We start from the raw sequence: 27,953 nt of genomic DNA on the forward strand, positions 1-27,953 counted from the left end.
GTTTCACTGAGAACCGTGCTTGTTTCTCCAGCTGTGGTTTTGTGCTCCCCCCACCCCACCCCACCTCACCCCCCCTGCGGCACTTACCGGGCGCTATTTCCTGCCTGACTTTCCTGCGGCCCCCAGGCTGCTGGCTTCAGTCTCAGTCTCTGGGAACGCCCTCAGGCTTCCACTAACATCCACCTCCCACGTCCAGATGGCCTAGACCAGTTCTTCTCAAGCTTCCTAGTGCTGTGACCCGAAACACAGCTCCTCCTGTTGTGGCAGACCTCCACCAACCATAAAGTCATTTTCGTTGCTATTGCATTGCTGTGACCTTCTATAGTTATGAATCGTAATGGAAACGTCTGATATGCAGGCTATCTGATAGCATGTGACCCCGGGAAAGGGACACCGACTCCTAAAGGGGCGAGACCCACAGATTGAGAACCCGTGGGCTACGCCTTTTATTGCAGCCCTCAGTTCCCAGCATGCTCCTCCATCTCTTCCCAGCATCCTCCACCCCGCTCTCAGACAGACAGACAGAGCAGGGGACCCCAGCAACAGCTTTTATTGCTCCTAGGCAGGACAGGTTAGCTTGTGCTGTTTTAGTTCAGATTGAGGTTCAGTCAGGATGTGGTCCCCTGGGTCTGTGCTGGGGATGGTATCAGTGTCATTTAAGTGCCTGAGTGTCCTGGGCAGGTTGGGGGGGGTACCAGGGCTGGTGACAGGGGTCTCTGGAAGAGAAGGTGACTGAGGGCCCAAGAACCAGGAACACCAGAGCTGAGTCTGTGTCCTGGAGGGAGGGGCTGGCTGCAGTGGCCCCCCGCAGTTGCCCCCATGTGGTCATGGGGTCAGAAGTCTGAGCAGACCGGGGAATCAGAGCTCATCGTGGTGCCTTGTCAGATCCTCACCGTAGTTGGTGGCCTGGCTACCCACAAACATGTTCCAGTTGCTTAGGATCTCAGCTTTGCTCAGTCGGCCATCCTGTGGGCAAAGGGGTCAGCAGGTGGCAGGGCCCACATGGGACCCTCCCCACTCAGGACGTCCCTAGGACCCCTCCTCCGCCTTGCTGCTCTCCTCTGGGTCTCGTCCCCATCTGTTTCTCTGGATGTGTCTCTCAGTCTCTTTCAGTAGCCCGGACTCACCTTGTCTGTGTCGCTCTCATGCAGCAGGTGATTGGCCTCCACCAGGGGCTGGTCCTGGGACGGAGGCAGCACCCAGTAACCGACTTCACTGCCGTCCAGCCGCCCATCCTTGTTCAGATCCCGGAAGTCTCGGAACTGCTGCCTCTCTGTCTGTACCCAGGCCGGTTCCTCCTCCCCAGGCTCCGCAGAGTACAAGTCCGCTGGAGGGGATCAGGGTGGGGGAAGATGAGGTCTGGGGCAGCCCTGAAAGCCTGGGAGACCTTCATCCTGCATCCTAAGAGCCATCTTCCTTGAGGCGTACTCCACACCCACACACCTCCCACTCTTTCCTCTCCAGCCCATCTGCACACACACCCACACGCAAGCCGCCAGCCCCCTTGGCCATCAGTCAGTCCTCCATCTTCTGTCAAATTTGTGCCGGGGAATAAAACATGTTATTTTAAAAGATTTAGAGGGCTGGACAGATGGCTCAGTGGTTAAGAGCACTGACTGCTCTTCCAGAGGTCCTGAGTTCAAATCCCAGCAACCACATGGTGGCTCACAACCATTTTTTTTTTTTTTTTTTTTGGTTCTTTTTTCGGAGCTGGGGACCGAACCCAAGGCCTTGCGCTTCCTAGGTAAGCGCTCTACCACTGAGCTAAATCCCCAGCCCCGCTCACAACCATTTGTAATGAGATATGATGCCCACTTCTGTGTGTCTGAAGACAGCAACAGTGTACTCACTCACATACGTTAAATAAATAAATCTTAAAAAAAAGGGGGGGGGTGGGGATTTAGCTCAGCGGTAGAGCGCTTGCCTAGCGAGCGCAAGGCCCTGGGTTCGGTCCCCAGCTCTGAAAAAAAGAAAAAAAAAAAAAAAAAAAAAAGGAATCGAAGGTGTTCTCCACTTCATAGCAAGTTCAAGAGGCCAGCCTGAGTTACAGGAGACCTAGCTCAAAAAAAGAAAAAAAAATTTTTTTTTCCTAAAAGCCAGCAAAACCGTCAGATTTTATCCTCATCCCTGAGTTAAACAGCCAAGGCCTAGCACAGGGCTGGCTGTCCAGGTTAAAACACTTGAAATAGCCCCGGACAGGACAACGGGAGACAATGCTATGGAAACAAGACAAATCTGGAGCCTGGTACAGCCAACAAAGCCAAGCTGTTGAGCCGTGGCCATTGTAGAGCCCCAGGCTGTCCCAAAAGGGCATCTCTCTCTCTGGTGCTTTCTGCAGGTTCCCCATGAATGCTCCCTGGGCTAGACATGCAGTAGACTCTGCACACAGTGGGGGCTTGATTCATGCAGCATGAGGCATGAGGACCTCAGCTCCCCTTGATGCCAGGAGATGGCAGGCCTCAGGTGAGAGCCGGCCTTGCTCACCGATGTACTCTTCCACCTGCACGTAGCCATCTTTGTTCTTGTCAAGGTCCTCCAGGGTCTCCTGGGGAGAGGCATTGGGGTGAAGGGTCAGTGTACATACAACTGAGCAATGTCCACGGGGAGGGGGGGTCTGTGGATGTGACCAGATGTGCTTGTGTCCAGTGTGAAGCAGCCAGGAACCCCCATGTCCGACCCTGCCCAGATTTGTCTGTTTGGTTCTATGAGATAGGCTCTCACTGTGTAGCCCTGGCTGGTGTATAACTCACTCTGTAGACAAGGCTGGCTTTGAACTGAGTCCAGCCTGCTTCAGCCTCCCAAGAGTTGTGTTCCGCTACAACCAGCTCATCGATAATGTATATTTAAAGATTTTTTTCTTTTTAATTTTATGTGGGGCTGGAGAGATGGCTCAGTAGTTAAGAGCACCGACTGCTCTTCCAGAGGTCCTGAGTTCAAATCCCAGCAACCACATGGTGGCTCACAACCATCTGTAATGGGGTCTGATGCTCTCTTCTGGTGTGTCTGAAGACAGCTACAGTGTACTCAAATATAATAAATATTTTTTAAAAAAATTTATGTGTGGATGTTTTGCCTGCATGCCTGTGTACCACGTGCACACAATCCCTCCAACATCAACAAGGCCATCAGACCCTGTAGAACTGGAGTTATACCAGGGCTGAGAAAAGAACCCCAGGCTTCTGTTGGAACAGCTAGTACTCTTTTTTCTTTTTTTTTGGTTCTTTTTTTCGGAGCTGGGGATCGAACCCAGGGCCTTGCGCTTCCTAGGCAAGCGCTCTACCACTGAGCTAAATCCCCAACCCCACAGCTAGTACTCTTAACTGTTAGGCCATCCCTCCGGCACATGGACTATTTTTGGCACATGCACCCACATGTCTACTCTTCATGTTATCTGTCCTAATTTAATAAATGGTTTCTGGTTGGGTGGTGGTGGAACATGTCTTTAATTCCAGCACCAGCAAAGCAAATCTCTATGAGTTTGAGGCCAGCCTGGTCTACATAGTGAGTTCCAGGAAAGCCAGGGCTACACAGAGAAAGCCTGCCTCCAAAGCTCAGATAGATAGATAGATAGATAGATAGATAGATAGATAGATAGATAGATAGATAGATAGATAGATGGATGGATGGATGGATGGATGGATGGGTGGGTGGGTGGGTGGGTGGGTGGATGGATGGATGGATAGATAGAATCCACTTCTTCAAGTTCAAGAGCTCAATAGTCACTGAAGATTAGCAGTGGACCCTAAGAGACAAAACAAATTTATAAGATCCCTGTAGTTGCCACACAAGCACGAAGATCTGAATTGCATTACTCAAAACCTGCATAAGAGGGGCCTGGTGACCCACACTTACCACCCCAGAGCTGGGAGGCAGAGACAGAGAGATGCCGGGGGACAGCTGGTCAGCCAGCCTAGTTTAATCGGCAAGCCCCAAGTCTTGGTCAATGTCCAGTCTCAAGAAGCAAATAGCAACAAAGTGTGGAGCCCTGGCTCTGAGGTGAGGAGCACCCGCTGTCTCAGAGGATCTGAGTTCAGTTCCCCGGACCAGTGCAACTCCAGGTCCAGGTGGTCCAGCACCTTTCATGGCCACTGCAGCACCTGTACGCCCCACCGCCTTCCCCGTAAGTACGTTCCATATCTAGTATCTGAGATTTGATTAAATCACAGCATGCTGGGCTGGAGAGATGGCTCAGAGGATAAGAGCACTGACTGCTCTTCCAGAGGTCCTGAGTTCAAATCCCAGCAACCACATGGCGGCTCACAGCCATCTGTAATGAGATCTGATGCCCTCTTCTGCTATGTCTGAAGATGGCGACAGTGTACTCACATACATAAAATAAGCAAATCTTTAAAAAAAAAAATCATAGCCTGTTATATGTGAATTTCAAATAAACTGTGTTTTCCTGGGCTCTGGCCACAATTGGTGTTCACCTGAGGCATCTTTTTAAGATGTTGTGTCTGGGAACAGGCTGGGGACCAGACATCTAACAGGAGCACAGGAAGGACTGACAAAGAGGTACCAGGTACTTGATGGGGAGTAGACACGGGATAAAATGCTGTCCCACATCTACACTGGTGGCCTGGAATCCTTGTGAAAGCTGCTGGGACCCAGGACAGGTTTGGGAATCATGCTCTCTGCAATGAAACTCACTGCCACCACGATGTCCCGCATGTGAGGGAACTCCTCAGGATGCAGAAAGGCCGTCAGCTCTTCCCGAGTAGCCATGGAGTCCCCATCTTGGTCAGCTACCCGGAATCGGCGCTCATCCCGAGCCAGCATCTTCTTGTAAGTCTCGGCATCCTCCACATCATGAAATTCCTCCCCTGGGGAAGGACAGATGTGGATGAGATGCGTGGTCACAGAGGCGAGGCCTGGGGCCTTAGGGAACAGAAGGACTCAGCTAGCAGAAGGCCTGCCACAGTGTGTAAGAAGTAACACATGTCAGTCACATGATGGGTATGTGGGCAGGTCTGTCATTCTCATCCTTAAAAGACTGCAGCAAGAGAATTGCAAGTTCAAGGTCAGCCAGGGTAACTAAGCAAGACTATCAGATAGCCCAGCAGCGAGCCCCTGCCTAGAATCTCCCAGTGAGGGGCTGCTGTGTGGCTCAACCATTCCTGGCAAGTGTGAGGCCCCAGGTTCAATCCCTAGAGATGTAAAATAATAATTTTCACGTGTAATATACTCAGCTTCTTGTATCTGGCTGTAACACAGTCAGTGACGTCACAGACTGGAGCTTCACTATGTAGCCCAGGCTGACCTGCAACTCAATGGGTAGCCTGTTAGTTCACAGAGACCTGCCTGCCTGCCTCTCCCTCCCAGTGTTGGGATTAAAGGGGAGCTGCACCATTCCCACTCCCCAGGCCCCTCTGTGTCCCGTTTCCTACAATGCTCTATGTAATCCTCACACAAAGCCAGACTGTTGCCTTTTCCATTTGTCCTCTTTTCTGAAGGTGAAATGACTGGGCTCTGAGCGGACACTGGCCTGGTTAGCCCTGAAGTTCTTTCCTGATACAGCAAGTGACTGGCTCTAACTCCATGACAGAGGCAGGGAAGGGCTTCTCGCCAAAGGAGGAACAGCGTAGGCGAAGTGCAAAGTATTGAGGAGATCGTGGACTCCACCAAAGAAACTGGGGCAGAAACCCTATGAACACAACATTGCTGGTGGGAGAGGCTAAGGAGGTAGCTTGTCTGTCTCCTAGGGTCCCTGAAGCATGGAGGGAGTCACCTGTGCCATACCTATCCTTGAGCTCGGGGCTATCCTCCTGCCTCCTCTACCCCACAAATGCTGAGACTGTAAGCAAGACTGAAGAAGACAGCTAGCCAGGGGTGCTGGCTAATTTTATGTCAACCTGACACGCAGGTCAGAGTCATCTGAGAGGAGGGAACCCTGATTGAGAAAACACTTCCATAACACTGGGCTGTAGAATAGTGGTCAACCTTCTTAACGCTCTGACCCTCTAATACAGCTCCTCAGGTTCTGGCGGCCCCCATAGAATTGCTTTGTTGCTACTTCCTAATTGTAATTTTGCTACTGTTATGAGTTGTGATGTAACTATCTGATACACAGGATAGCTGATATGTGAACCCCAAAGGGGTCGGGACCCACAAGTTGAGAACCAGTGCTATAGCTAATTCTTCAGTGATGGACACAGATGTGGAAGCAGAGGCCAAAGAAACCTTCTCCTCCCCAACTTGCTTTTGGTCCAGTGTTTCATCATAGTGACCCTAGCTAAGACACCGACACTGCGTAGGGATACCATCTCGAAAAGAAACAGAGATCAGGGGTCTGGTTAACAAGACGGTTAAGCGTTAAGTAGTTCCTGCCAGGGATGTGAAGTCTCCAGTCAACTTGTCACATAGGCTGGAGTTCAGAAGGAAGAGCAAATGACATTTGAAATGGAGGGAAGTATCAGTGACAAGATCCTAAAAGCGAGGTCATAGGGCAAAGGCGAGGTGGGCATACCATACCGGGCTCATAATGGCCATAGGTGGCATTGCGCAACTCCTCCCAACCCACGCGCCCGTCGCGGTCCGTGTCGTAGGTGTGCCAGGCTGCGCTCACCGAGTCACGGATGTGCCGCTGCTGTGTGTGCGCAATCCACGCGCGGAGCTCAGCTAAGGACACCCAGCCATCGCTGTCCCCAGCAAGGTCCATGCGGTCTACAATCCGCCTGCAAGGAGAATGAATGTCAGTCTCTGGTCCTGCCCAATGAGGCCCTGCCCCTAGAGTAGAGATGCAGTCAATCTCAATCCTGACTCCGCCCACCAAGGCCCCTCCCTGTCATGTAGAGTCACCCTTGCCCCCACATAAGACAAAAATGGGAACTTAAGTGATGGCTTAGCAATTAAGAGCCCTGGCTGCTCTTGGAGGAACCTGAGCTTGTTTCCCATGAGCCCCACAAAACAGATCACAAGTATCTGTAACTCCGGTAGCAGGGGATCCATTACCCTCTCGTGGTTTCTGTGGGCACAGATAGGTTAATGGTTAACATACAAACATGAAAGATACCTACACTCATATAAATAAATCTTTTTAATTAAAAAAATAAAAAAGGGGGTTGGGGATTTGGCTCAGTGGTAGAGAGAGTGCTTGCCTAGGAAGCGCAAGGTCCTGGGTTCAATCCCCAGCCCCGAAAAAAAAGAAAAGGAAAAAAAAATAAAAATAAAAAATAAAAAAGAGCAGGCCTTTCATTCCAGCACTCGGCAGGCAGATCTCTGTGAGTTCAAGGCCAACCTAGTCTTCAAGACACAGCAGCAAGGACTATTTAGGCAAACTCAAAAAAAAAAAAAAAAAAAAAAGATTGTCGTGAGAGAAAAGAAAAGAAAGGAAAAAATTAAAAGAAAAATAAGAAGGCTAGAGAAACAGCTCTGTGGTGAGGAGCACGGGGTGCTCCTTTAGATAGGTTCAATTCCAGCATTCCACATGGAAGCTCACAACTGTAACTCCAATTCCAGAAGATCCATTGGCATCCGTGTGGTACATATACATGTGCATGCAGGCAAAATATCCATATACTTAAAATAAAACAATTATTTAGAAATAAAGATAGATAAATAAGGAAAAAAAATGCTACCCAAGATGTGCAAGCAAACTGGTGGTGGGACTCCAAATAAACCAAAGAGAGGAACTGTCTGTTTTTGTTTGTACTATTTAGCGGATTATTGGGGGTTGTTTGTTTGTTTGTTTGAGGGCAGGGTCTCATTATGTATTCCTGGCTAACCCGAAACTCACTCGGTAGACCAGACCGGTCTGGAACTCACAGAGATCTGCCTGCCTCTGCCTTCCAAGTCCTGGGATTAAAATTGTGAGTACAGGACCAGGAAGAGCATCACCATTGATAGGATTCACCCACACTATGTCTTTGCCCATCCTGACTCCGCCTCTTGCCCCTAGCCACACCCCTCAGAAATGCTGCTGTATAGGCTTGGAAAGGCAGTAAAGATGCTAGGTGAACTGAGAGGCACCTGTTAATCTCAGTGCCAGGCCCTTCTAAAAGCCTGCCATCTTCACCTAGCCTGTCCCCTACCGGAGTCCTAGAGACTTGTATTAGCACGTGGCACAAACAAGGTCCCACCCTCTACTCTAGCCCGGTCCCCTAAGCGTTACATAGACCTTCGCTGGACTGAGCTGAAGTGTGAACAGTGAGCCCGGCCTCTAACTGCACCCCAATAGGAGAATGCTACTGTCTCTTGAAACTCCACCTCTCACTATCTCAGGGCCCGCCCCTCTTTCAAGCCCAGTCTGCCAGTGGACTCAAGCTCTGCCCACTTCCCTAGGTGGGCAGATCAATTTTGGACTCCTCCCTCTCCAGCTCCACCCTGCTACCATTTGCCCAGTTTAAAATTAGAAATTGTCAGGTTGGGGATATAGCTCAGTGGTAGAGCGCTTGCTTAGCAAGCGCAAGGCCCTGGGTTCGGTTCCCAGCTCCGGAAAAAAGAAAAAAAAAATTAGAAATCGTCACCACATTAAAGATGCACTCCTTTAATCCCAGCACTCGGGAGGCAGAGGCAGGCAGACTTCTGAATTCTGGACCAGTCCAGTCTACAGCGTGAATTCCAGACCAGCTAGTACCACAAATGAAATTCTATCTCAAAGTACTAATAATAACGAAAATAATCAAGCATATATACGTGAGTGGCCTTCTTGTCCCGGGCCCATGCTGACAGTGTCTGTCACCTAGAAACAGGGCAATCCTGTCCAGCTGGCGTCATTCATCCCAGTTCAACCTGGCCTCTGAGCTTGGCATCTTCCTCAAATCCCATGTCTTCAGTCTCTACCGAGAGTCGGTGACACGTTTAGAAGAGAGAACAGGGATGCCCAGACAGGCATAGGGTGGATTGAAGTAGAGAGAGAACCCAGGTGTTGGTGACACTGGTCCCCCACAGCCTCAGGTTTAACTCTACCTTTTCCCAGGAGGTGAGTACCACAGTTCTGTCCGGTTTTCTGCCTCTAAGTCTTCTCAGTGAGCTCATTTCTCCCCACCTCCCACTTCTCCACGGCTCCCCGCATCCTCCTACCCAAGTCGGGCCTGGCTTTCTTCTGGGGTGAGTTGGTCAAATTCCTTGGCCACGTCTCGTCCCAGGAACGCCTCATGGTCGTACTGGAAATTCCCGTGGGCGTCATCGTGGGGGGCCTCACTCAGGGGGGTTCCATGATGCACCCTATCCTGGCCATGAGGTCCTGCATCAGGAGATGGCTTCCCCAGGGCCCAGTGCCTCAGCAGTAAGAGAAGCAACATAAGCGTCCATCGCCACATCATCGGTTCCTGGGGAGAAGCGAGGAACATGGGTCAGGGGTAAGATTTGGGGGAAAAAATCTAAACCAGAGATAATGCGAGAGAACTTTGAAGGGGCGTGGGGGGAGGCTGCCTGAGGCAGTGCAGATATCCGCGCAGGCTGCAAACAGTTTGGGGCTCAAGAAAAGTCGGCAAAAAGAATCGAGAATCTGAAGGTAAAACCATCTCTGGGGATGAAATCCGAGCCTCAGAGGACTCTCAGAGCAGAAAGGGGGTATTTCAGTTAGAGACGTGGCACACATCCCACACAAAGTTGAGGGCATGGTGGTGGCCAAAAGCATCATGCAGGCTCCTCTATGTGGCTGGGGAGTCTGGACCGTGAGCCTCACGCTGAAGCCCCCTCCATAGCTAGATCTCCACCTTTCCACCCACCCCACCCTCGCCCCACCACATCTCTGTTACCTGGCCTGGGTTCGCTCCCCACGCTGAGCTCTGCTTTCACGCAAAGATGCCCAACTTGGCCTGCTTCCAGTTAAGCTCTGCCACAGGCAGTCCAGAGGCCACCGCCCTCTGACCAATGACTGCGCAGAAGAGCCTCAGGGGCGGAGCCAATGAGCGAGGAGGAGAAGAAGAGTGCCCCGGACCCCCTTGCCACGTCCACAAGCCTGAGCTCCAGCGGAGAAGGCCGATGTTGAACTACAACTCCCAGCAGACATACGGGCTGACTGCACGACCACTCCAGAGTCTCTGGCCCCAGAGAATTAAGAGAATGTGGGTTTTGTTTTGTTTTGTTTTTTTCTTTTTCTGTTGTTTTGTTTTGTTTTGTTTTGTTTTTCTTTTCTTTTTTTCGGAGCTGGGGACCGAACCCAGGGCCTTGCGCTTCTACCACTGAGCTAAATCCCCAACCCCTTGTTTTGTTTTTTTTAACTCTTTCCGTTTCTCAGATCCGTTTCAGAAAAGAGGAGATCGGGTTTGGTGGCTCATGCTACCAACACTTAGGAGGCAGAAGCAGGTGGATCTCTATGAGTTTGCAGCCAGCCAGGACTACATAGGAAGACCCTGTCTTGAGGGAGAGGGAGGGAAGGGGGAGGGGAGAGGGGAGAGGGACGGAGAGGGAGAGGAGAAATGATGCCTGGTATGGTTTAGGTATCACATACATTTATGACTAAAAATACACAACTCGGTCTATAAAATGGCCAGGCTGTACCACAGCAATCAGGAGGAGTCTGTAAGATCTTTCTCAAACTTGTTCAATTTATTCCGGCTGCCTGAAACCTGAGAATAACGATGCACACACAGATTTGGGCCCAAATTTATGTGGAGATGGAAATAGCCATTGACATTAAGAGGGGAAACTGAAGCAGGCCACAAAAGAAGGGATCCACGAGGAGGACATCCAGCCCAGGGCTCCCTCGGGAGGCTCAGAGACAGTTCAGGAGGTCACACAGCCCCACAGGCTGCAATGGGTATGGGGCCTGGGTTGGCATCAGGAAGTGGCCGGAAAGGCATTTACACCTTGAGGTTCAGCCTCCGGGGGCAAGTTCCCACCAGGCAATAGGTCGCCAGAGTCATCACCACTGAGAGAAAGCCATGGGGCTAAGAGAGAGAGGAATAGAGGTCAACAAATGTATCTAAGGTCTCACCCACCCAACACACCTGTGAGGGCCACACTATGGTGTCTGTCCCCATCTCTTTTCCCAGGGTGGTCAGGGGCTGTCTCTGTCTCTCCCTCCCCTCTTTCTCTCCTCTACTTCCCACCCCACCCCTCCCCAACCCTGCACGCACCTGGCAGCCCACTTCGCATCCTGTTCCATAGCAGCACACCCCCTGCGATGGCCACTACCACCAGCAATAAACCAAGAATGATTCCGACCACAGGCACAGAAGATCTGGCGGGCGAATCTGCAGCCAGAAAGTCTCATGAAGACAGGGAAGAAAGGAGTCGGTGACTCCTCTCAGAGAGCCCCAGAAGCATATATCTGAGGGTGGGTGTATGCAGAGAAAAGGCCCTGGGCCTCATGTGTTTCCACCCTGAATGTAAGAACCAGCTACACAGTGGTGGCACACCTCTTAATCCCAGGATTTGGGAGGCCGAGGCACACAGATGTGTGGGTTAGAGGCCAGGCTTGTCTACATCGCAAGTTCTAGGACAGCCAAAACTATACGGAGAAACCCTGTCTCAAAAACAAAAAGAAAGAAAAAGAGAAAAAAAAAAAAAAAAGAACCTGCCGGGTTGGGGATTTAGCTCAGTGGTAGAGCGCTTGCCTAGGAAGCGCAAGGCCCTGGGTTCAGTCCCCAGCTCCGGAAAAAAAAGAACCTGCCACTGTGCTGGAGAGATGGCTAGAGCTGTTAATGTTAAGAGCACTTGCTGCTCTTGCAGAGGATCAGTTTGGTTCCAACCTGAGCCCAACCCTCTATAAATCTAGGCTGGCGAGAAGGCTCAATGAGTTAAGGCATTTGCCCTAAAGCCTAGTGAGTTTGATCCCCAAGTTGTCCTCTGTCTTCTCAAGTATCCCACGACACAGGCTCACCTCTGCCTTCCCTTCTCACATAAAGAACGTAAGGAAATTAAACATATATGCATACTCTTAGATATAAATCTGAAGAAGAAGAAGAGGAGGAGGAGAAGAAGCAGAGGAGGAGGAGGAGGAGGAAGAGGAGGAGGAGGAAGAGGGCCATATTGAGAGAACACAGCCACACTGTGACGGAGCTCAATGAGGACCTAATTGAGGAGGAGCAGTCACAGGACAAATGGCAAAGTTGGTGCTTCACCAAAGCCATGGCAAGAACTGTCAGGAGCAAAAGTGAATGGTCAAACACCATGAAGACCAGTAGTAGCAAGACTTGTGGTCAGACTCAGGGGGACTGGCCACAGGGTTAATGGAGAATCAGAAGCTAGGAGCAGAAACAAAGAGGACACTGAGGCCAGAGGGACAGCCTCACCTAGGTCCACAGTGAGAGGCTGGGCCAGCCCCTCATGCTCCACTTGACATTGGTAATGGTGTTCATCTCCACGTTTGACCTCTAGCAATGACCATGCATGGAAAGATCCATCACCATTGGGACCAGTGCTGCAATTCCCAGAGCCTGAGGCTAGCCCATTGCGCAGGAATCGAAACTTGAGCTCCGGCGGGTAGAAGGAGAAAGCAGCACAGGTCAGTACTGAGGAGCCAGAGTTGCCAGGACGGGCCTTCAGGCGCATAGATGGCGGCTCTGTGGGGACACAGGGAATGGGGTGGGCCAGCAGTTAGGGTAGGCTATGACCTCACCCACTGATCCCACCCCTGCCAAGCCTTGGTGTGAAACTTGTCATGAACAGACCCCACTTCCCTATTATCAGCACTGTGCTGACCCAGAGGGCTTCGCAGAGTGACAGACACCCCATCCTGCTGACCCCGCTACCACGCCCCCTGATTTTGGCGTATGTGTGGTATATTTGTGGATCAAGGACAGAGGTCAATGGCAGGCACCTTCCTCTCTTGCTCTTCAAATTTTTTCCCCTTTCTTTTTCACTTTGTGTGTCTGAGTGATTTTTGGCCTGTGTGTCTGTGCACCACATGCAGGCAGTGCCCATGGAGGCCAGATGAAGACATCAGATCCCCTGGAACTGGAGTTATGGGTGGTGGTGAACCACCATATGGGAGCTAGGAATCAAATCCAGGTCTTCTGCAAGAACAGCAAGTGCTCCTAACCACTGAGTCACCTCTCCCACCCTCCACTTATTTATTGAGATGGAGTCTCTCACTGAACCTGGGGTTCACCCTTTCAGCCACACTAAGCGGCTGGTGAGGTCCCATCTCTGCCAGACCCATCCCTGCAGCTATAGACATGCAGCAGTACACCCAGCCTTTGCAAGGGGACTGAGGATCAGAACCCAGGTCTTCCTGCACAGCAAACACTGTGCTCAGTGTGTATCTTGCCAGGCACATGTATTTGTTTGTTTCCCAACTGAATTTCACTCTTAGTCCGGCCAAGCCTTGAACCCGTTATATAGATACACATGACTTTGACTTCCTTATCTTCCTGCCTTTACTTGCTAAGAGCTAGCTAAGAGACAGCAGCCATGTGCCCCCGGATACTGGTTTATGTAGTAAACCTCTCTAGTGCATGACCTGTTCTTGGCCCTCGGAACACATTAGTGTATACACAGAGCGAAGAGACATGGCTGTCCTAGCTGCTGTGATGGTGCAGGCCCATACAAATGATCCCAGCACCTGAATCTCTGTGAATACCAGGCCGACCTGTTCTACGTATCAATTCCAGGCAAGCCAAGGCTACATAGTGACATAGTGAGACCAAGAAAAGAAAGACACAAATAAATAAATACATTGTGGCTGGGGATGTGGCTTAGTTTGCAGAGTGCTTGTCTGGACCTGGGTGAAATCCTGGGTTCAATCCCAAGCACACTGACATTGACTGTGCACCCTGGAGAACCCCTGTGATCTCAGCACTGCAGACTGGAGGTCAGAGGATGAAGAGTTCAAGGTTACCTTTGGTGAAATAGGAAGTTTGGGGCCAGCCTGGGCTACACAAGATCCTGAATCAACAGCAATAAACCCCTAAACAAAATGGAATCCATGGGGATCTGAGACCCCAGCAAGGCTGTGTGCACGGCAGAGGCGTTCCCTCCATGCAGGGTGGGTCTCACAATCTTGGTTCTGCTCTGATCCTCAGCAGAAAATAAGCTGACAATTTCTTAGGAAGAGGAAGCTAGGCAGCTTCCCTGAAAGAGGGGCCTCACTGGCATCTAAGAAAGACCTGCGGCACCGGCTCTCAACCACAGAGGACCGGACCTCAGTCAGCAGTTCTGTGTCCTGCCTTGTGCTTGTTATTGTTTTCCAGTGAGGATGACTTCCTGTGGGTAGTGCTGAGAGACACCCATGGTTCTCCTGTTTTCCAGTTCTGACCCTGAGGGTGCTAAGAGTCAGCCCAGCCTTGGCTTCTGCTTAACAGAAAAAAAAAGAAAAAAAAAAAAAAAAAGGAAGCACCTTAGCCCCAGAAACTGTAAGCTGGCTGCCAGGGCAGCAGGATTACAGACTCACCCATTAAACCACAGAGGGAGTTGAAAGGTAGCTTGGGAAACTTAGCTAGGCCCCATCTCAAAATAAAAAGTCAAAAGAGGGCTCAGAAGAGCCTGAGGAGCAGCTTAGCAGCATTTTCTGCTCTTTCTACAGAACTGAGTTCATTCCCAGTACCGACACTGGGTGACACTCAACCACCAGTAACTCCAGCTGCAAATGACCTGATGCCTTCTGGCATCTGTGGTCTCATGCACAATATGTGCATGTACACAACCATATAAATTAGCAATAAAATAAATGTAATCAGAAAAAGTTTTAAAAATAAAATAAAATAAAAGAGGGCTGGTGGGGTTGGGGATTTAGCTCAGTGGTAGAGCGCTTGCCTAGCAAGCACAAGGCCCTGGGTTCAGTCCCCAGCTCCAAAAAAAAAAAAAAAAAAAAAAAAAGAGGGCTGGTGACGTGGTTCAGTGGGTAGACACCTGCTGACAAGCCTGGTGACCTGAGCTCCATCCCCACAGCCTACATGGCAGAAGGAGAGATCCAGCTTACTAAGTCCCCTGACCTGTCTATACACACACACACACACACACACACTCACAAACACACACTCACATGCACAAATAAACAAATACAAATAAATGTAACTTTAAAAATATTTTTAGGGGTTGGGGATTTAGCTCAGTGGTAGAGCGCTTGCCTAGCAAGCACAAGGCCCTGGGTTCAGTCCCCAGCTCCAAAAAAAAAGAAAAGAAAAAAAATATTTTTAAGTAAAGTGAGGGCTAATGGTATGCCCAGTGTTATAACCTAAAATCCCCCAGTGAGGGGCTGGGGTGTGGCTCAGTGGTAGAGCCCCTGCCTAGAATCCCCCAGTCAGAGGCTGGGGTGTGGCTCAGTGGTAGAGCCCCTGCCTAGAATCCCCCAGTGAGGCTAGGGCGTGGCTCAGTAGAGTCCCTGCCTTGTATGTTTGGAAGGAAGGAAACAGTAACATAACCTTACACCTGGTAACAGAAGGCTATTATGAAAAACAAAGTCACATGTAGACAATGTATCAATTGTAGCTAGTGCCTGTAGAACTTGGAACCCTTGTCAAGGAGAATGTAAACAGTGTAGCTACTATGGTATTTCTCTTTCTTTTTCTCTTAGCCCTGGCTGGCTTCAGAGACCTCCCTGTCCCTGCCTCCGGAGTGCTAAGATTAAAGGTGTGTACTCCCAACACAAGCCACCATGTTTTTTCTGAATAAATGAGTCCAGACCTGGAGAGGTGACTCAGCAGGTAAAATTAATAGCAAGTGGCTGCTCTTCAGGGGATTCGGGTTCAATTCCCAGCACCCACTTGGTAGGCAACTGCTAAGCATCTGTAATTCCAGCTCCTGGGATCAGATGCCTTCCTCTGGCCTCTGTGAGTACTTGCATGCACATGGTGCACAGACGTACATGGAGGCAACACACACACACACACACACACACACACATAGAAGAAAAAAAGCTTTTTTTTTTTTTGGTTTAATGAGACCAGTCATCCTATTTGTGGACACTTAACCGGAGGTTGATATCAAGATTTCAGGGAACCATTGGCCCCTATTCTGCACTGTAGCACCCATCAAAACAGCCAAACTACAGAAACGATGTAAACCCCCTTGGCTGATAAATGAAGACTTCTAGGATGGACAACTGTGCAGCCATAATTCCTCAGGCTGGGGAGATGGCCCAGTAGGGAAGAGTGTTTATTGCACCAGCATGAGGACCCAAGTTCAAATCCTTAGCACTTATGTAAAAACTTAAGGGGTTGGGGATTTAGCTCAGTGGTAGAGCACTTGCCTAGCAAGCACAAGGCCCTGGGTTCGGTCCCCAGCTCCAAAAAATAGAAAAAAGAAAAAAAAAAAAAAACTTAAGCATATCTCCGTGACTGTAACCCTGGCACTGAGGGTAGGGGCAGAGGAAAGAGGACCGTTAGGGGCCTGGCTAGATGCCTGTGTGGCTTCAAGTTCAGTGAGAGAATCTGGGTCAAGGAAATAAGATGGACAGAGACGGGAGAGCCACCTTCTCTGGTCTCTGTGCATGTGGACGGGTGAACACCCCGTACATAGGTGTATAGCGCATACACGCATACACACGCACACACATAGATAAGTAAGTAAATGTAAGTTTTAAGGATGTTTTAAAACTTAAAACACGGCCCAGCGGCGGCAGCGCATGCCTTTAATCTCCAGCACTTGGGAGGCAGAGATGGATGGGTCTTTGAATTCAAGGCCAGCCTGGTCTACAGACAGAGTTCCAACACAGCTACTACACAGAGAAACCCTGTCTCCAAAAACCCAAAACCAACCAAAAGTGTGCTCAGTGGCAGAGCTCTTTCTTACCTAGCAAGAGAGAGGGTGTGAGCACAGTCCCAAAGGAGCCAATCAAGTGAGGGGGCAGAGTAAAAAGCAAACGGGGGTTGGGGCTGGAGAGGTGGCTCCGGGACTAAGAGCTTGTGGCTATTTCAGAGAACTCCGATTCAGTTCCAGCACCCACATCGGGCACGCTATAACTACCAGTAACTCCAGCTACAGGGGATGTAACGCCCTCTTCTGGCACTCATGCGCACACAGGCACACAAGTACACATATGAAAAGTAAAGTACAAGTATTCTGTTTTTATTATGTGCATGTATGTGTGTGCACGTGAGCATAGGTGGCCAAGGAGGCTGGCTGGTGGCTTCAGATCCCCTGGTCCTGGAGTTATGGCTGTCTGGGAGCTGCCTGACTGGGAGCTGAACTCACATCCTTTGAAAGATCACTGTGTGCTCTCAAGCACCAAGCTGAGTCCAGCCTTAAGATTTGTTTTCCAGACCCAACCCCCAAAGCTGTGCTCTGGCCTCCACACACGTGAACACACTCACAACTCAAATCCAGACAGGATGAGACTTGGGTGGAGAAATGACAGACCTTCTTCACATCCAACTTGTTGGAAAGGAAAGCAAGAGGATCTATACGTAGAATGTAAAGCTGTAAAACTCCTCCAAATACACAGAAAGACCTAGGTCATCTTGGGCTGGGAATGACCTCAAAGCAAGATATACCAACAAAAGTACAGTCCTCAGAAGAGGGCTCGGGGCTAAAGAGATGGCTTAGCAGTTAAGAGTACCAACTGGGGTTGGGGATTTAGCTCAGTGGTAGAGCACTTGCCTAGCAAGCGCAAGGCCCTGGGTTCGGTCCCCAGCTCCGAAAAAAAAAAAAAGAAAAGAAAAAAAAAAGAGTACCAACTGCTCTCTTTTAGAGGTCCTGAGTTCAAGTCCCAGCAATCAAATGGCATCTTACAAGCATCTACAATGGGATCTGATGCCCTCTTCTGGTGTGCAGGCACACATGCAAGCAGAACACTTATATACAAAAATAAATAAATTTAAAAAAAAAAAAACAAACAAACCAAGATTTGAAGATACCTTTAAAAGAATAAAAGAAAAACAATCGAGGAAGCGTGTGTGAAACACTTATTTGATGAAGATTTGGGTCCACAATATATAAAGAACTCTTAGAAGTTAACAAGAAGAAAAAGACATGGAAAATCCTAGCACTTGAGAGGCTGAGACCAAGAGGGTGACAAGTTTGAGGTCCCATGGTCTACATTGTGAGACTCTGCCTAACTATAACAAACAAAAAAGAAAACGCAGATGGGCACAGCAGCATACTCCTTTAGTCGTAGCACTCAAGAGAGTTCAAAGCCAGCCTGGACTACTGTCTTACAAACAAAAACAATTTGCTAGGTGTGGCAACACACTTCTGTCAAACCAGCACTTGGAATGGGGAAGAAGGATCAGGAATTCAAGACCATCCTCAGCTACACAATGAGCTCATGGTTAGCCTGGGCTACACGAGACCTTGTCTTTAAAAAAAGGTCCACTGGGATGTGTGAAAAAGGCTGCACTGAGGAGGATGCTGGGAAGGCTTTGAGAATGGCTGTGGAGATCTGGAGGAGGGACAGGAGAGAGGCTCACCCTTCCACTCCAGGTTCTGACGGCCCCTCTCCAGGTGGCCTAGCAGCCGCTCAGGACAAGAAGTTAGCAGGAACTCGCTCTCCTTCCTGGCCGCCTCAGGTTGCTTCATCCACAGATTACCAACGATATCTGTCTCCGGCCACTCCCCACTCCAGTTGCCCGTTCTTGGGTTGAACCGCATGAACTCCTCACCATTGAGGGCAAACACAGCCGTGGGCAATGAAGAATTATCAGGGGCCAGTTCACAGCCCAGCAGGCCCTGCAGTGTGAAGGTCCCTAGATGCCAACACGCAGGCAAGCAGACTCAGGAGCAAGGGCCAGCCTTCCTTTCCTCTCCTCCCTCAGACCTCAAGGTTCAGACCCAACCTTCCCCCTTATTCCTGGGGGTCTTTATCCTCCCACTTCAGACCCAGGACTCCAGCCTCCTTTTATGACCCAGGCGTCCTTCCTCAAGCCCAGGCTACTACGGCCCACCCTCCTTTCTGACCATTTATTTGGTTCTCCAGGGTCCTGATGGCCTCCAAGAAGAGCTGTTCTTTGCTTTTCAGATCCGTGGTCTCCTTCTCCCAATACCAAGACACCTGGTTTTCCCATATCCAGGCCCCACAGGGGTCAGCCTCCTGCCGCAGGTTGTTGTAGGTCAGATATTGCTGAGCACCCAGCCAGCCCGTGGCCCAGAAAGAGGGAAGCCCCGTTGATAAGTCAGACACAGCTGCAAGATGATACATCAGTGGGAGACGGGGCTCTGCAGAGGAAAGAGGAGAATCAGCGGGTCATGCGCTGCACCCCGCCCCACAGAAACGCAGAGTGAAGACTGGGCTCAGCCTGAAGGGCCCCGATCCTACAGAGAGAAGGGGACAGACACCCAGGGGGAGGAAGACAGACAAACAGATGGACAGGCACAGAGATGACCCTGAGATTGTCAAGTGTATTTGACACAATGCTCAGAGTAGTTAGTTACACACAGCGAGATTTCCAGGAAGGCCCGGACATCCCAAAAAAGCCTTTTTATTGTCTCTTCTCCACTACTTGTCTCTTCTTCCTATCCCCTTTCTGACCCGCTCCAGGTAGGTCCTGGTGGCCTCTTACCCGCTCCCCAGGTCTGAGGCAGGAGGACCAATAAGAGGCTGAGGAGGACCCCGGGCTGGGACATCCCCATCCTGACAGGGCGACCCGGAGTGGAAGGCACACGTGACTCCTCTGGACCCCGCCTTGTTGATTCTTCACAAGGTCCCTGTGGACTCTTCGTAGACCAGGGCACTGGATGGTGGGATGGAGACCCAGTCCAAGACGACAGGAGTGCTCCTGTGTGAACTTTCACCTTCTCATTTGATCCACGTTAGTTAATTAATTACAGAACTAGACAGACCAAAATTTGTCTCAGACTTATGTTATTTCCTTTTCTCCTCCCTCAGACCTGACGTGCCAGGCCTTATCCTGTCCCTCATTCCCAGGGGCTCAGATTTCAGCCTCAGAAGCCCTCAAACCCAACCCAAGAGTCCAGTTCCCAGAATTCCTCCCTCAGACCCAGGAGTCAACTTTCAAGATCCTCCCCCAGACCCAAAACGCTAGGCCCAGCCTTCCTCTCTCAGGCTCAGGTGCCCAGGATTCTGCTTTCCTTCCTCAGACCAGACCCCCCTCTCACCTGAAGGAGTCTAGGTCACAATGCTCCTCCCCCAGAACCTAGGCGCCAATCCCCTTCCCTCTGACCCTGGGGTACTGGCCCCTCAAACCTAGAAATCCAGGCCTTGGCCTCCTCCTCTGACCCTCACCCTGGGCCCCTCTTCCTCACAGAAGCCTGCTTCCCTCTTCACCTGCAGCCGATGGATCCTCTGCTCGGAGCCTCTAGTTCTTTTCTTACATCCTGTCTGTACACAGTTAGGACTGTGGAACTCTGAGGGAATCCAGCTCCACCCACGAGCTCTTAAGCACACCCCTGGGCCTCTGTCCAACCTCTCTGGAAGCCTCCTGGGGCAGTCGTCATTCGGCCTGCCTCCCAAAGCAGTTTCTGTGTTTACTCATTCTGAGCATTTTCAGAGTAGTCTCACAGTACTGGAAAGGCCTGGGCACTGAATGTGGCTTTAAGACACCTCGGGATTTGTGGGCTGTGGGTGTGGCTCAGTCATGGCATAACTGCCTAACACGAAAGGCCTGGCTGCAGCCCACTCTCAGCAGTAAACCCGCTCTGTGACCAGCACTTGAGTGAGGTGGTCCCAACCCTGCCTACACACTCTGTGACTAGAGTCCTCGTCTCAGGCCCCATCTCCTACCCTGCCACCCAACCCAAGATCTTGTCAGGAAAGACACACAGACACACAGAGAGACAGACACTGACATGGATAGGTTGACGGGTAGATAGAGAGCAAAGGAGACAGGGGGTGGGTGCGCACAATTCCAGCTCTGAGGCTGAGTCGGGGAGGCCAGGGGTTCATGGCCGACTTGAGCGAATATAAACAGCTGAGAGGGAGCTTGACAGAGCCATGAGTGGTCGACTAGCGGGTCAGCAGAAGGATCAGCAGACAGAATAGACAGGCAAAGCAGGCATGGTGGGGCAGGCCTGGAACCCATGTACTTGAAAGACAGACGCAAGAAAATGGACAGTTTGGAGCTGAAGAGCTGGCTCAGCAGTTAAGAGCACCTGCTGCCTTTTCAGAGGCCCTGAGTTTGGTTCCCAGCACCCACATGGTGGCTCACAGCCATCCATAACTCCAGTTCTAGGGGATCTGACAATTTCTTATCTCCCTGAACACCAGGCAGGAACGTGGGGCACATGTATGCACCCGGGCATGAATAAAATAAATCTAAAAAAGCCTTTTAAGGGGTTGGGGATTTAGCTCAGCGGTAGAGCGCTTGCCTAGCACGCACAAGGCCCTGGGTTCGGTCCCCAGCTCCGAAAAAAAGAACCAAAAAAAAAAGCCTTTTAAAGAGAGAATAGAAAGTCAACTGCTCCAGCCTGCCTTGACCTCCCTCTCCCCCAGGTCTGTATTGCATGCACAGGCACATGTAGGTGTGTGTAATGGTGATGGTCATGGTAGCAGAGGGGTAGGGTAGATGTGTCTACAGAGAGAGTTCCAGGACAGCTAGGGGTACATGGAGAAACCCTGTCTTGAAAAACCAAACAACAAAAAGAACACTGGCTGCTCTTGTGGAGCGCCTGAGTTTGATTCCCAGAATCGGCATAGATGCTCTCAACCATCTGTAATCCCAGCTACAGGGGAGCTAACTGAGGGCATTGTACTCACATGCACAGACACAGAGGAACAAGCAAATCCGGAAACTAAAAATAAAAAAGAACAGGTGTGGCAGCTCACGCCTTTCGTCTCAGCTCTCAGGACACAGAGGTAGGCAGATCCCTTGAGCTCAAGACCAGCCTGATCTACACAGTGAGTGTGAGTCAGGGGCTTTGTGTTATTTTTTTTTTTAAGTCAACAGCAACAACAAAAGCTATGAAGACCTGGGGCTTTGGTTCATTTAATGAAGTAAATCTACTTGCCTAGTTTGCAGAAGGACAGGGAGTTCAAGGTCATCCTCAATGACATAGTAAGTTTGAAGCCAGGCTGGGCTTACAAAGGACCCTGTCAAAGGAAGGAAAGAAGGAAGGAAGGAAGGAAGGAAGGAAGGAAGGAAGGGAGGGAGGAAGGAAGGAAGGAAGGAAGGAAGGGAGAGAGGGAGGAAGGAAGGAAGGGAGAGAGGGAGGAAGGAAGGGAGGAAAGAGGAAAGAAGGAAGGAGGAAAGAAGGAAGGAAGGGGAAAGAGGAAAGAAGGAAGGAAGGAGGAAAGAAGGAAGGAAGAAGGAAAGAAGGAAGGAGGAAAGAAGGAAGGAAGAAGGAAAGAGGGAAGGAAGGAAAGAAGAAGGCTTGGCAGGGAAGTGTTCATGGGAAGCCTGTCACACCAGAGTCTAAAGTCTACCGAAAACTGAGGGTAAAGCCACAGTGAAATTAGCAGCGACACTGTTGTGTTGTGACAACGGAGGTGACACCCTTCTATGGAGGGAGATTTCAAACAAAAATACTAACATAGCAATCAGTTACGCTGAATGGCCACCACCAAGACCTGGCCTTTCTCTTCTGATACGGAAACCCCAAGCTTCCTGAAAGTCTTACAAATCGGCCCAGAACCTTTGTCCACAGTGAGAAGCTGACTTTTTTCCCTTGTGCAACCCTACAGTCTCCAGTTTTACCTCTTCAGCTGCAACCCTGCCCCGAGCCTTCCAGGAGACACCCTGATTTCACTTAACTAAGAAAGAGGGGGGAAGGTCTGTCTCTTCAAAAACATACAAACACTGAACAGAAGCCTCCCAAACCCTGTGTGGTTACAGGTGAGACACTTAGCGGGACTTTCCCTTGAGAAGCCTAGTTCCACGCTTGGGCCCTCCCCTTCATTGCCTCTTTCTGTGAAGGTCCCTGTGCATCAATCTATGTCTGAATCCCTTCCAGGGCTGTGGAGATGGCTCAGCAGGTAAAGGCATCTGCTATACAAGCCTGATGATCTGAGTTCAATCCCTGGAACCCACACAAAGATGGCAGGAGGGAGGGAGGCAGGGAGAGAAGGAGGGAGGGAGAGAGGACACAAAGTTATCCTCTGATCTCCACATGTGTGGTATATCTCCCCTTACCACATGCATATGTGCGTACACATGCACAATAATGCATTGGAAAATTTGGGCCAGCAAGATGGTTCACTGGGTAAAGGAGCTTGCTGCCAAGCCTGATAACCTGAGGTTGATCCGCAGGACCCACATGGTCAGAGAGAACTGAGTCCTGAAAGTTGTCCTCCGATCTTTGCATATGAACTGTGGTGCATGTACATGCACAAAGTTAACTGTAATTTAAAAAAAAGGGGGGGGCTGGGGATTTAGCTCAGTGGTAGAGCGCTTACCTAGGAAGCTCAAGGCCCTGGGTTCGGTCCCCAGCTCCGAAAAAAAGAACCAAAAAAAAAAAAAAAAAAAAAAAAAAAAAGAGGAAACGGAGAAGAGACCCAGTCTCAAGAAACATTTTTAGCACACACCTTTGATCCCAGTACTCAGGAGGCAAAGGCAAAGGCAGAGACAGAGATAATGTCTGAGTTGGGGGCCAACCTGGTCTACAGAGTGAGTTCTAGGACAGCCAGGGATACACCAAGGAACCCTGTCTTGAAAAACCAAAAATTAGGGGTTGGGGATTTAGCTCAGTGGTAGAGCGCTTTCCTAGCAAGCACAAGGCCTTGGGTTAGGTCCCCAGCTCTGAAAAAAAAAAAAAAAAAAAGGAAAAAAAAAACCAAAAATTGTAAAAACTTCTAAAAGTTTAGACCACCTCTACAGGTCACTCACGTCCCTGCTGCCTCCCCCGTTCTGTGGCTAATAACCAATAATCAATAACATACCACCTCTTTTTGTCTCTCAGTGCTGCCCCTGGCATGGCGTTTTGGTGACCCGTATGGGGACATCTCTTCTTTATCTCTCACTCACTTCTTCCTAGGGTGCCTGAGGTCAGTTCTGAGTCCACCCCGTCTGGAAGGGGGTGAGCCCTAGAGTGACTGACTTGAGCTTGACCAGGCCACCCTAGGCCACTGTAACCTCAGGGGTACAAGCTGCCTAAAGAGCTCATTTCGACCCTTGTAAAGAGTCTGTCATATTTGCCTGTGACAGACCCTGACTAAGGGACACTTTGGTGAAGGCCCACAGTATCCAGCTAGGGTAAAGGAACACTTTTCTTCCAATTCACCCTCAGTGTGGTTGATTGACAGCTCCACCAAGGGAAACTCCATATTGTCTTTTCTCTTCTCTAGCTGTTTTCTTTCCCCTTGTCTTGAGACAGGATCTCACGTAGCCCGGGCTTACCTTCAATTTCTACCTCCTGAGTGCTGGGATTATGAGGATGTACAGGTTGCTTCCTATTGCTATAATAAGCACAGCAACCAAAATCAACTGGGGGAGGAAAGGGTTTATTTCGTTTTTCACATCCCTCTGTGATGGGAAGTGAGGGCAGAAACTCAGGCAAGAACTGTTTGTGGCCATTTTAGTTTACCAATCTCCCGTAGAGACCGCTGCAGCCTAAGCAGCTAAGTTCTTCCGGTGCCCAGCTTCTACTTCATGAGGCCTCTTTCTCAGGGGACTCCAGTTAAAGACCCAGCGCAGTCAAGTGAGCATGGATCTCAGTCCTGGTGTCAGCGAGAGTTCACCACCATCTAGGAGTAGCTCTTCAGCAGCGATGCATCTTCAGGAGAACCTAGTGAGTCTCGGGTCGCCTACGGGTTACCTTTGGGATGTGTGATCAGAAATTAGGGCCTGGAAATACAGTTCAGCCATTAAAGGGTAAGCCTTGTAAGGAAAACTTCCAGAGTTCGGTTCCCAGGACCCAAAGTTCATCTTTTCAGCTTGAGAATAAATGGGAATGGCTGTAACAACTGTGCTCTTCTGTAAACTCAGGACTCAGGAGGCAGAAGCAGTTAGGATCTCTGTCAGGTCAAAGCCAGTCAAGTTACCAAGGGCTACAAAGTGAGACCCTGTCAAAAAAAGAAAGAAAGAAAGAAAGAAAGAAAGGAAGAAAGGAAGAAAGAAAGAAAGAGAGAGAGAAAGAAAAGAAAAGAAAGGAAGGAAGGGGGAAGACAGGAAAGAACGTTGGAGAATGGTTCACTGGATAAAGTATTTGGTAAGGACCTGAATTTGGATCCCTACACACACATAAAAGCCAGGTACAAGACAGGATGGTGGTGCCTTTATCTAGCACTTAGGGAGCAGAGGTAGGCAGGTCTCTATGTGTTTGAGGCCAGTCTGGTCTACAGAGGCCAGTTTCAGGACAGCCAGGGCTTCAGAGAGAAACCCTATCTCAAAAAACAGACAAACAAAAGCCATCGACAGTGACACACACCTGTGTCCCCAGCACAGGGTGGCAGGGGCTGGGAAGATACCTGGAGCTTGCCGACTGACCAGTCGAAATGGTGAGCTCCAGGTTTAGTGGAGGTGCACTGTGTTAGAAAATACAATGGGGGAAAGAAAAAAAGAAGAAGATACAATGGGGGCTGGAGAGATGGCTCAGCGGTGGAGAGCACTGACTGCTCTTGCAGAGACTCTGAGTTCAAATCCCAGCAACCACATGGTGACTCACAAGCCTCTGTGATGGGATCAGATGGCTTCTTCTGACATGCACGCAGAATATAATAAATAAGTAAATCTTTAAAAACACAATCAATTACCTAAGTGAGTTGTAACATCAACCCTCTGAGTTGCTACTTGCTTACTGAAGAAAGAAAAGGAAAGAAAATACAATGGGGATCTAAGAAGACACAGGGGCTCCCCACACACCCTTCACTCACATCCTCTGAACACACCCTAAACAAACACATTCATACTCAACACTTGCAAAAAAAATTTTTTTTTGGAGCTGAGGACCGAACCCAGGGCCTCGCGCTTGCTAGTCAAGTGCTCTACCACTGAGCTAAATCCCCAACCCCCACAAAATTTTTTAAAATTTAATTTTACTTTTTATCAGTGTATAATGTATATGTATGTATGTGTGTGTCTGTGTGTGTCTGTGTGTGTGTGCATGTGTGTGTGTGTATATGTTTGTGTGTGTGTGTCACCCAGCCATTTCATTGTCCTCCATAAGCTCACTTATTAATTTATTAAACCTTTACTTGCAATTGCTACTGTGTGTGTTTATAAAATGTGTGTACAAACATACATGCCATGGCAAACATGTGGAGATCAGAGCACAGCCTCATGGAGTTCTTTCCTTACTGTGTGTGAATTACAGGGATGAGACTCAGTTTACCATGCTTGTTCAGAAGATCTTTACTCTCTGAGCCATCTTCTGACCCCATCTTTCTTAAACCCTTTAATCTGCCTGCCTGCCTGCCTATCCATCCATCTATCTATCTATCTATCTATCTATCTATCTATCTATCTATCTATCTAGTAGTTTTGAGGCAACGTATCACTACCAAGCCTAAAAAAAAATCCCAAGGATCAGCCTGATTCTGCCTCTACTATGCTGGAATTAAAGACAAGCACCACTGTATCTGGCTACACTTCACTCCATAGAACATCTTCCCCCTACAAGGTGGTCAGGGGGTTACCTTTGGGTATGTGTCCCCTTCTTTGTGGCTGTCCTGTTCCAGCTTTTTTTTTTTAATATTTATATATATGAGTACACTGTAGCTGTCTTCAGACACACCAGAAGAGGGCATCAGATTCCATTACAGGTGGTTGTGAGCCACCATGTGGTTGCTGGGATTTGAACTTAGGACCTCTGGAAGAGCAGTCAGCACTCTAACCGCTGAGCCACCTCTCCAGCCCCTGTTCCAGCTTGTTATCCCTGGTCCCTACAGTCTCCTGTGCAGCCAGCACCACTGGACATAGTTTTCCAATTCGGACTCTGTCTCTCTCCCTCTCCTCCCCATTTTTATTATGTTTGACTACAAGGGTGGGGCACACCTGCCATGAAGCACGTGTAGAGGCCAGAAGACAGCTTACAGGAGTCGTCTTCCTCTCCAGGGGTTGGATCTGTGGCCTGAGTTTGGCTACTTTTTGGGTTCTTCTTTCTTCCATCCTTCTCCACCATTTTCTTCCACATTTTCAATCTCCTAACACTAGACGGGAGAGAAAGAAAAAAAAAAACATAGAGAGGAAAGAAAAGAAATCCCTGAGTAAAGCCGGGGGTCAGAAAGGGGGCGACGCCATCATCAGACTACTTCCTGCTGATCAGAGGCATCGAGCTCCTTGGGCAAGTTGATCTTCACTGTCAGTACATTTTCACTTCTTCTTGTTTCTTTGTGCCTGACTACTTAAGAAACCTCGACCAACTGTTATCGACGGCACCCAAAAACCATTCAACAACCCACCGCTCTTGGGGCCCTCTAAAAAAATCCCCAGAATTCCAAATGTCACACAATTGCAAAAACCTATCTGCTGCTGGCAAAATCAGGACCTCTGGAAGAGCAGTCAGCGCTCTTAACCACTGAGCCGTCTCTCCAGCCCTCTATGCTCTTTTTTTTTTTTTTTTTCCTTTTCTTTTTTCGGAGCTGGGGACCAAACCCAGGGCCTTGCGCTTGCTAGGCAAGCGCTCTACCACTGAGCTAAATCCCTGACCCCCTCTATGCTCTTTTTAAGGAGCCAAAATTCCAGCGTTTTCATTACAGGGGTCCTCAACATATCAGCAGGCTTAGCAGCAAGCACTTTTATCCACTGAGCCTTCTTGTCAGCCCCCTCTTCCTCATCCCCTTTAAGAATAGCTTGTGTCAGGGGTTGGGGATTTAGCTCAGCGGTAGAGCACTTGCCTAGCAAGCGCAAGGCCCTGGGTTCGGTCCCCAGCTCCGAAAAAAAGAAAAAAGAAAAAAAAAAATAGCTTGTGTCTGGAGAAAGGGCTCAGCAGTTAAGAGCACTGGCTACTCTTCTGGAGGACCAGGGTTCAATTCCTAGCATCTACTTGAGGGCACAGGGTTTCTCTGTGTGGCTCTTGCTGTCTTAGAACTCACTATAGAGTAGGCTGGCCTTGAACTCAGAGATCAGCCTGCCTCTGCTGCCTGAGTGCTGGGATTAAAGGTGTGCGCCACCACTGCCTAGCTAAATAAAAACATCGAGACTAGCTCAGGCTTGTCTTAAGCTCAATAAGTAGTCCAAAATGACTTTAAACTACCGATCTTTCTGCCCCTGCCCCTGCCCCTGTACCCACCCCTGCCCCTGCCCCTGCCCCTGCCCCTGCCCCTAACTCTGCTGGGATTACAGTTTATGCACCACCAG

At 49.7% G+C, this 27,953-nt stretch overlaps 2 protein-coding genes and 1 long non-coding RNA gene across 7 annotated transcripts in view; all 3 read right to left on the bottom strand.

The window, feature by feature from the left end:
* Window positions 1-532: 532 nt before the first annotated feature.
* Window positions 533-9,800, bottom strand: Rcn3 (reticulocalbin 3). Its single transcript, NM_001008694.2, has 7 exons — window positions 9,702-9,800; window positions 9,022-9,269; window positions 6,472-6,674; window positions 4,651-4,823; window positions 2,485-2,545; window positions 1,128-1,327; window positions 533-966 (listed from the first exon to the last, which is right to left on the bottom strand). Exons 2-7 carry the CDS (start codon window positions 9,261-9,263, stop codon window positions 859-861), a joined length of 987 nt encoding a protein of 328 aa, NP_001008694.1. The 5' UTR covers window positions 9,264-9,269; window positions 9,702-9,800; the 3' UTR covers window positions 533-858.
* Window positions 9,801-10,473: 673 nt separating this feature from the next.
* On the bottom strand, window positions 10,474-20,132 carry Fcgrt (Fc gamma receptor and transporter). 5 transcript variants are annotated; one of them, XM_087551639.1, is made up of 7 exons: window positions 20,051-20,132; window positions 19,326-19,595; window positions 18,724-18,981; window positions 18,237-18,512; window positions 12,183-12,452; window positions 11,025-11,141; window positions 10,474-10,835 (listed from the first exon to the last, which is right to left on the bottom strand). In XM_087551639.1, the coding sequence occupies exons 2-7, from the start codon at window positions 19,393-19,395 to the stop codon at window positions 10,726-10,728; spliced, it is 1,101 nt and encodes a 366-aa protein (XP_087407765.1). In that variant the 5' UTR covers window positions 19,396-19,595; window positions 20,051-20,132; the 3' UTR covers window positions 10,474-10,725. The 5 variants fall into 5 exon arrangements, with proteins under 5 accessions (XP_087407765.1, XP_087407766.1, XP_087407770.1 ...); XM_087551640.1 differs by lacking the exon at window positions 19,326-19,595; XM_087551644.1 differs by lacking the exon at window positions 18,237-18,512.
* A 4,010-nt stretch (window positions 20,133-24,142) lies between these two features.
* LOC147996799 (uncharacterized) overlaps window positions 24,143-27,953 on the bottom strand; it is a 16,769-nt gene continuing 12,958 nt past the window's right edge. Inside the window, exons 3-4 of the long non-coding RNA XR_015651408.1 lie at window positions 26,688-26,803; window positions 24,143-24,718 (exon numbers count right to left, since the gene is read on the bottom strand). This is a non-coding gene — a long non-coding RNA (uncharacterized LOC147996799). The remainder of the gene's footprint in view (window positions 24,719-26,687; window positions 26,804-27,953) is intronic.

The sequence above is a fragment of the Rattus norvegicus genome, chromosome 1, assembly GCF_021556685.1.
Source record: "Rattus norvegicus strain SHRSP/BbbUtx chromosome 1, alternate assembly SHRSP_T2T, whole genome shotgun sequence".
NCBI classification, from domain to species: Eukaryota; Metazoa; Chordata; class Mammalia; order Rodentia; family Muridae; genus Rattus; species Rattus norvegicus.

What these genes read in the sequence shown, in the direction of transcription:
- Rcn3 (NM_001008694.2), bottom strand. Translation starts at nt 9,263, where the DNA reads ATGATGTGGCGATGGACGCTTATGTTGCTTCTCTTACTGCTGAGGCAC. An exon ending in CTATGGCCATTATGAGCCCG is followed by an intron (nt 4,824 to 6,471) that starts GTATGGTATGCC and finishes GTCCTTCCCCAG; the next exon opens with GGGAGGAATTTCATGATGTG. An exon ending in GCAGGTGGAAGAGTACATCG is followed by an intron (nt 1,328 to 2,484) that starts GTGAGCAAGGCC and finishes GATCCCCTCCAG; the next exon opens with CGGACTTGTACTCTGCGGAG.
- Fcgrt (XM_087551639.1), bottom strand. Translation starts at nt 19,395, where the DNA reads ATGGGGATGTCCCAGCCCGGGGTCCTCCTCAGCCTCTTATTGGTCCTC. An exon ending in CCTGGAGAACCAAATAAATG is followed by an intron (nt 18,513 to 18,723) that starts GTCAGAAAGGAG and finishes GTTGGCATCTAG; the next exon opens with GGACCTTCACACTGCAGGGC. An exon ending in GCCTCTCACTGTGGACCTAG is followed by an intron (nt 11,142 to 12,182) that starts GTGAGGCTGTCC and finishes TTCTGGCTGCAG; the next exon opens with ATTCGCCCGCCAGATCTTCT.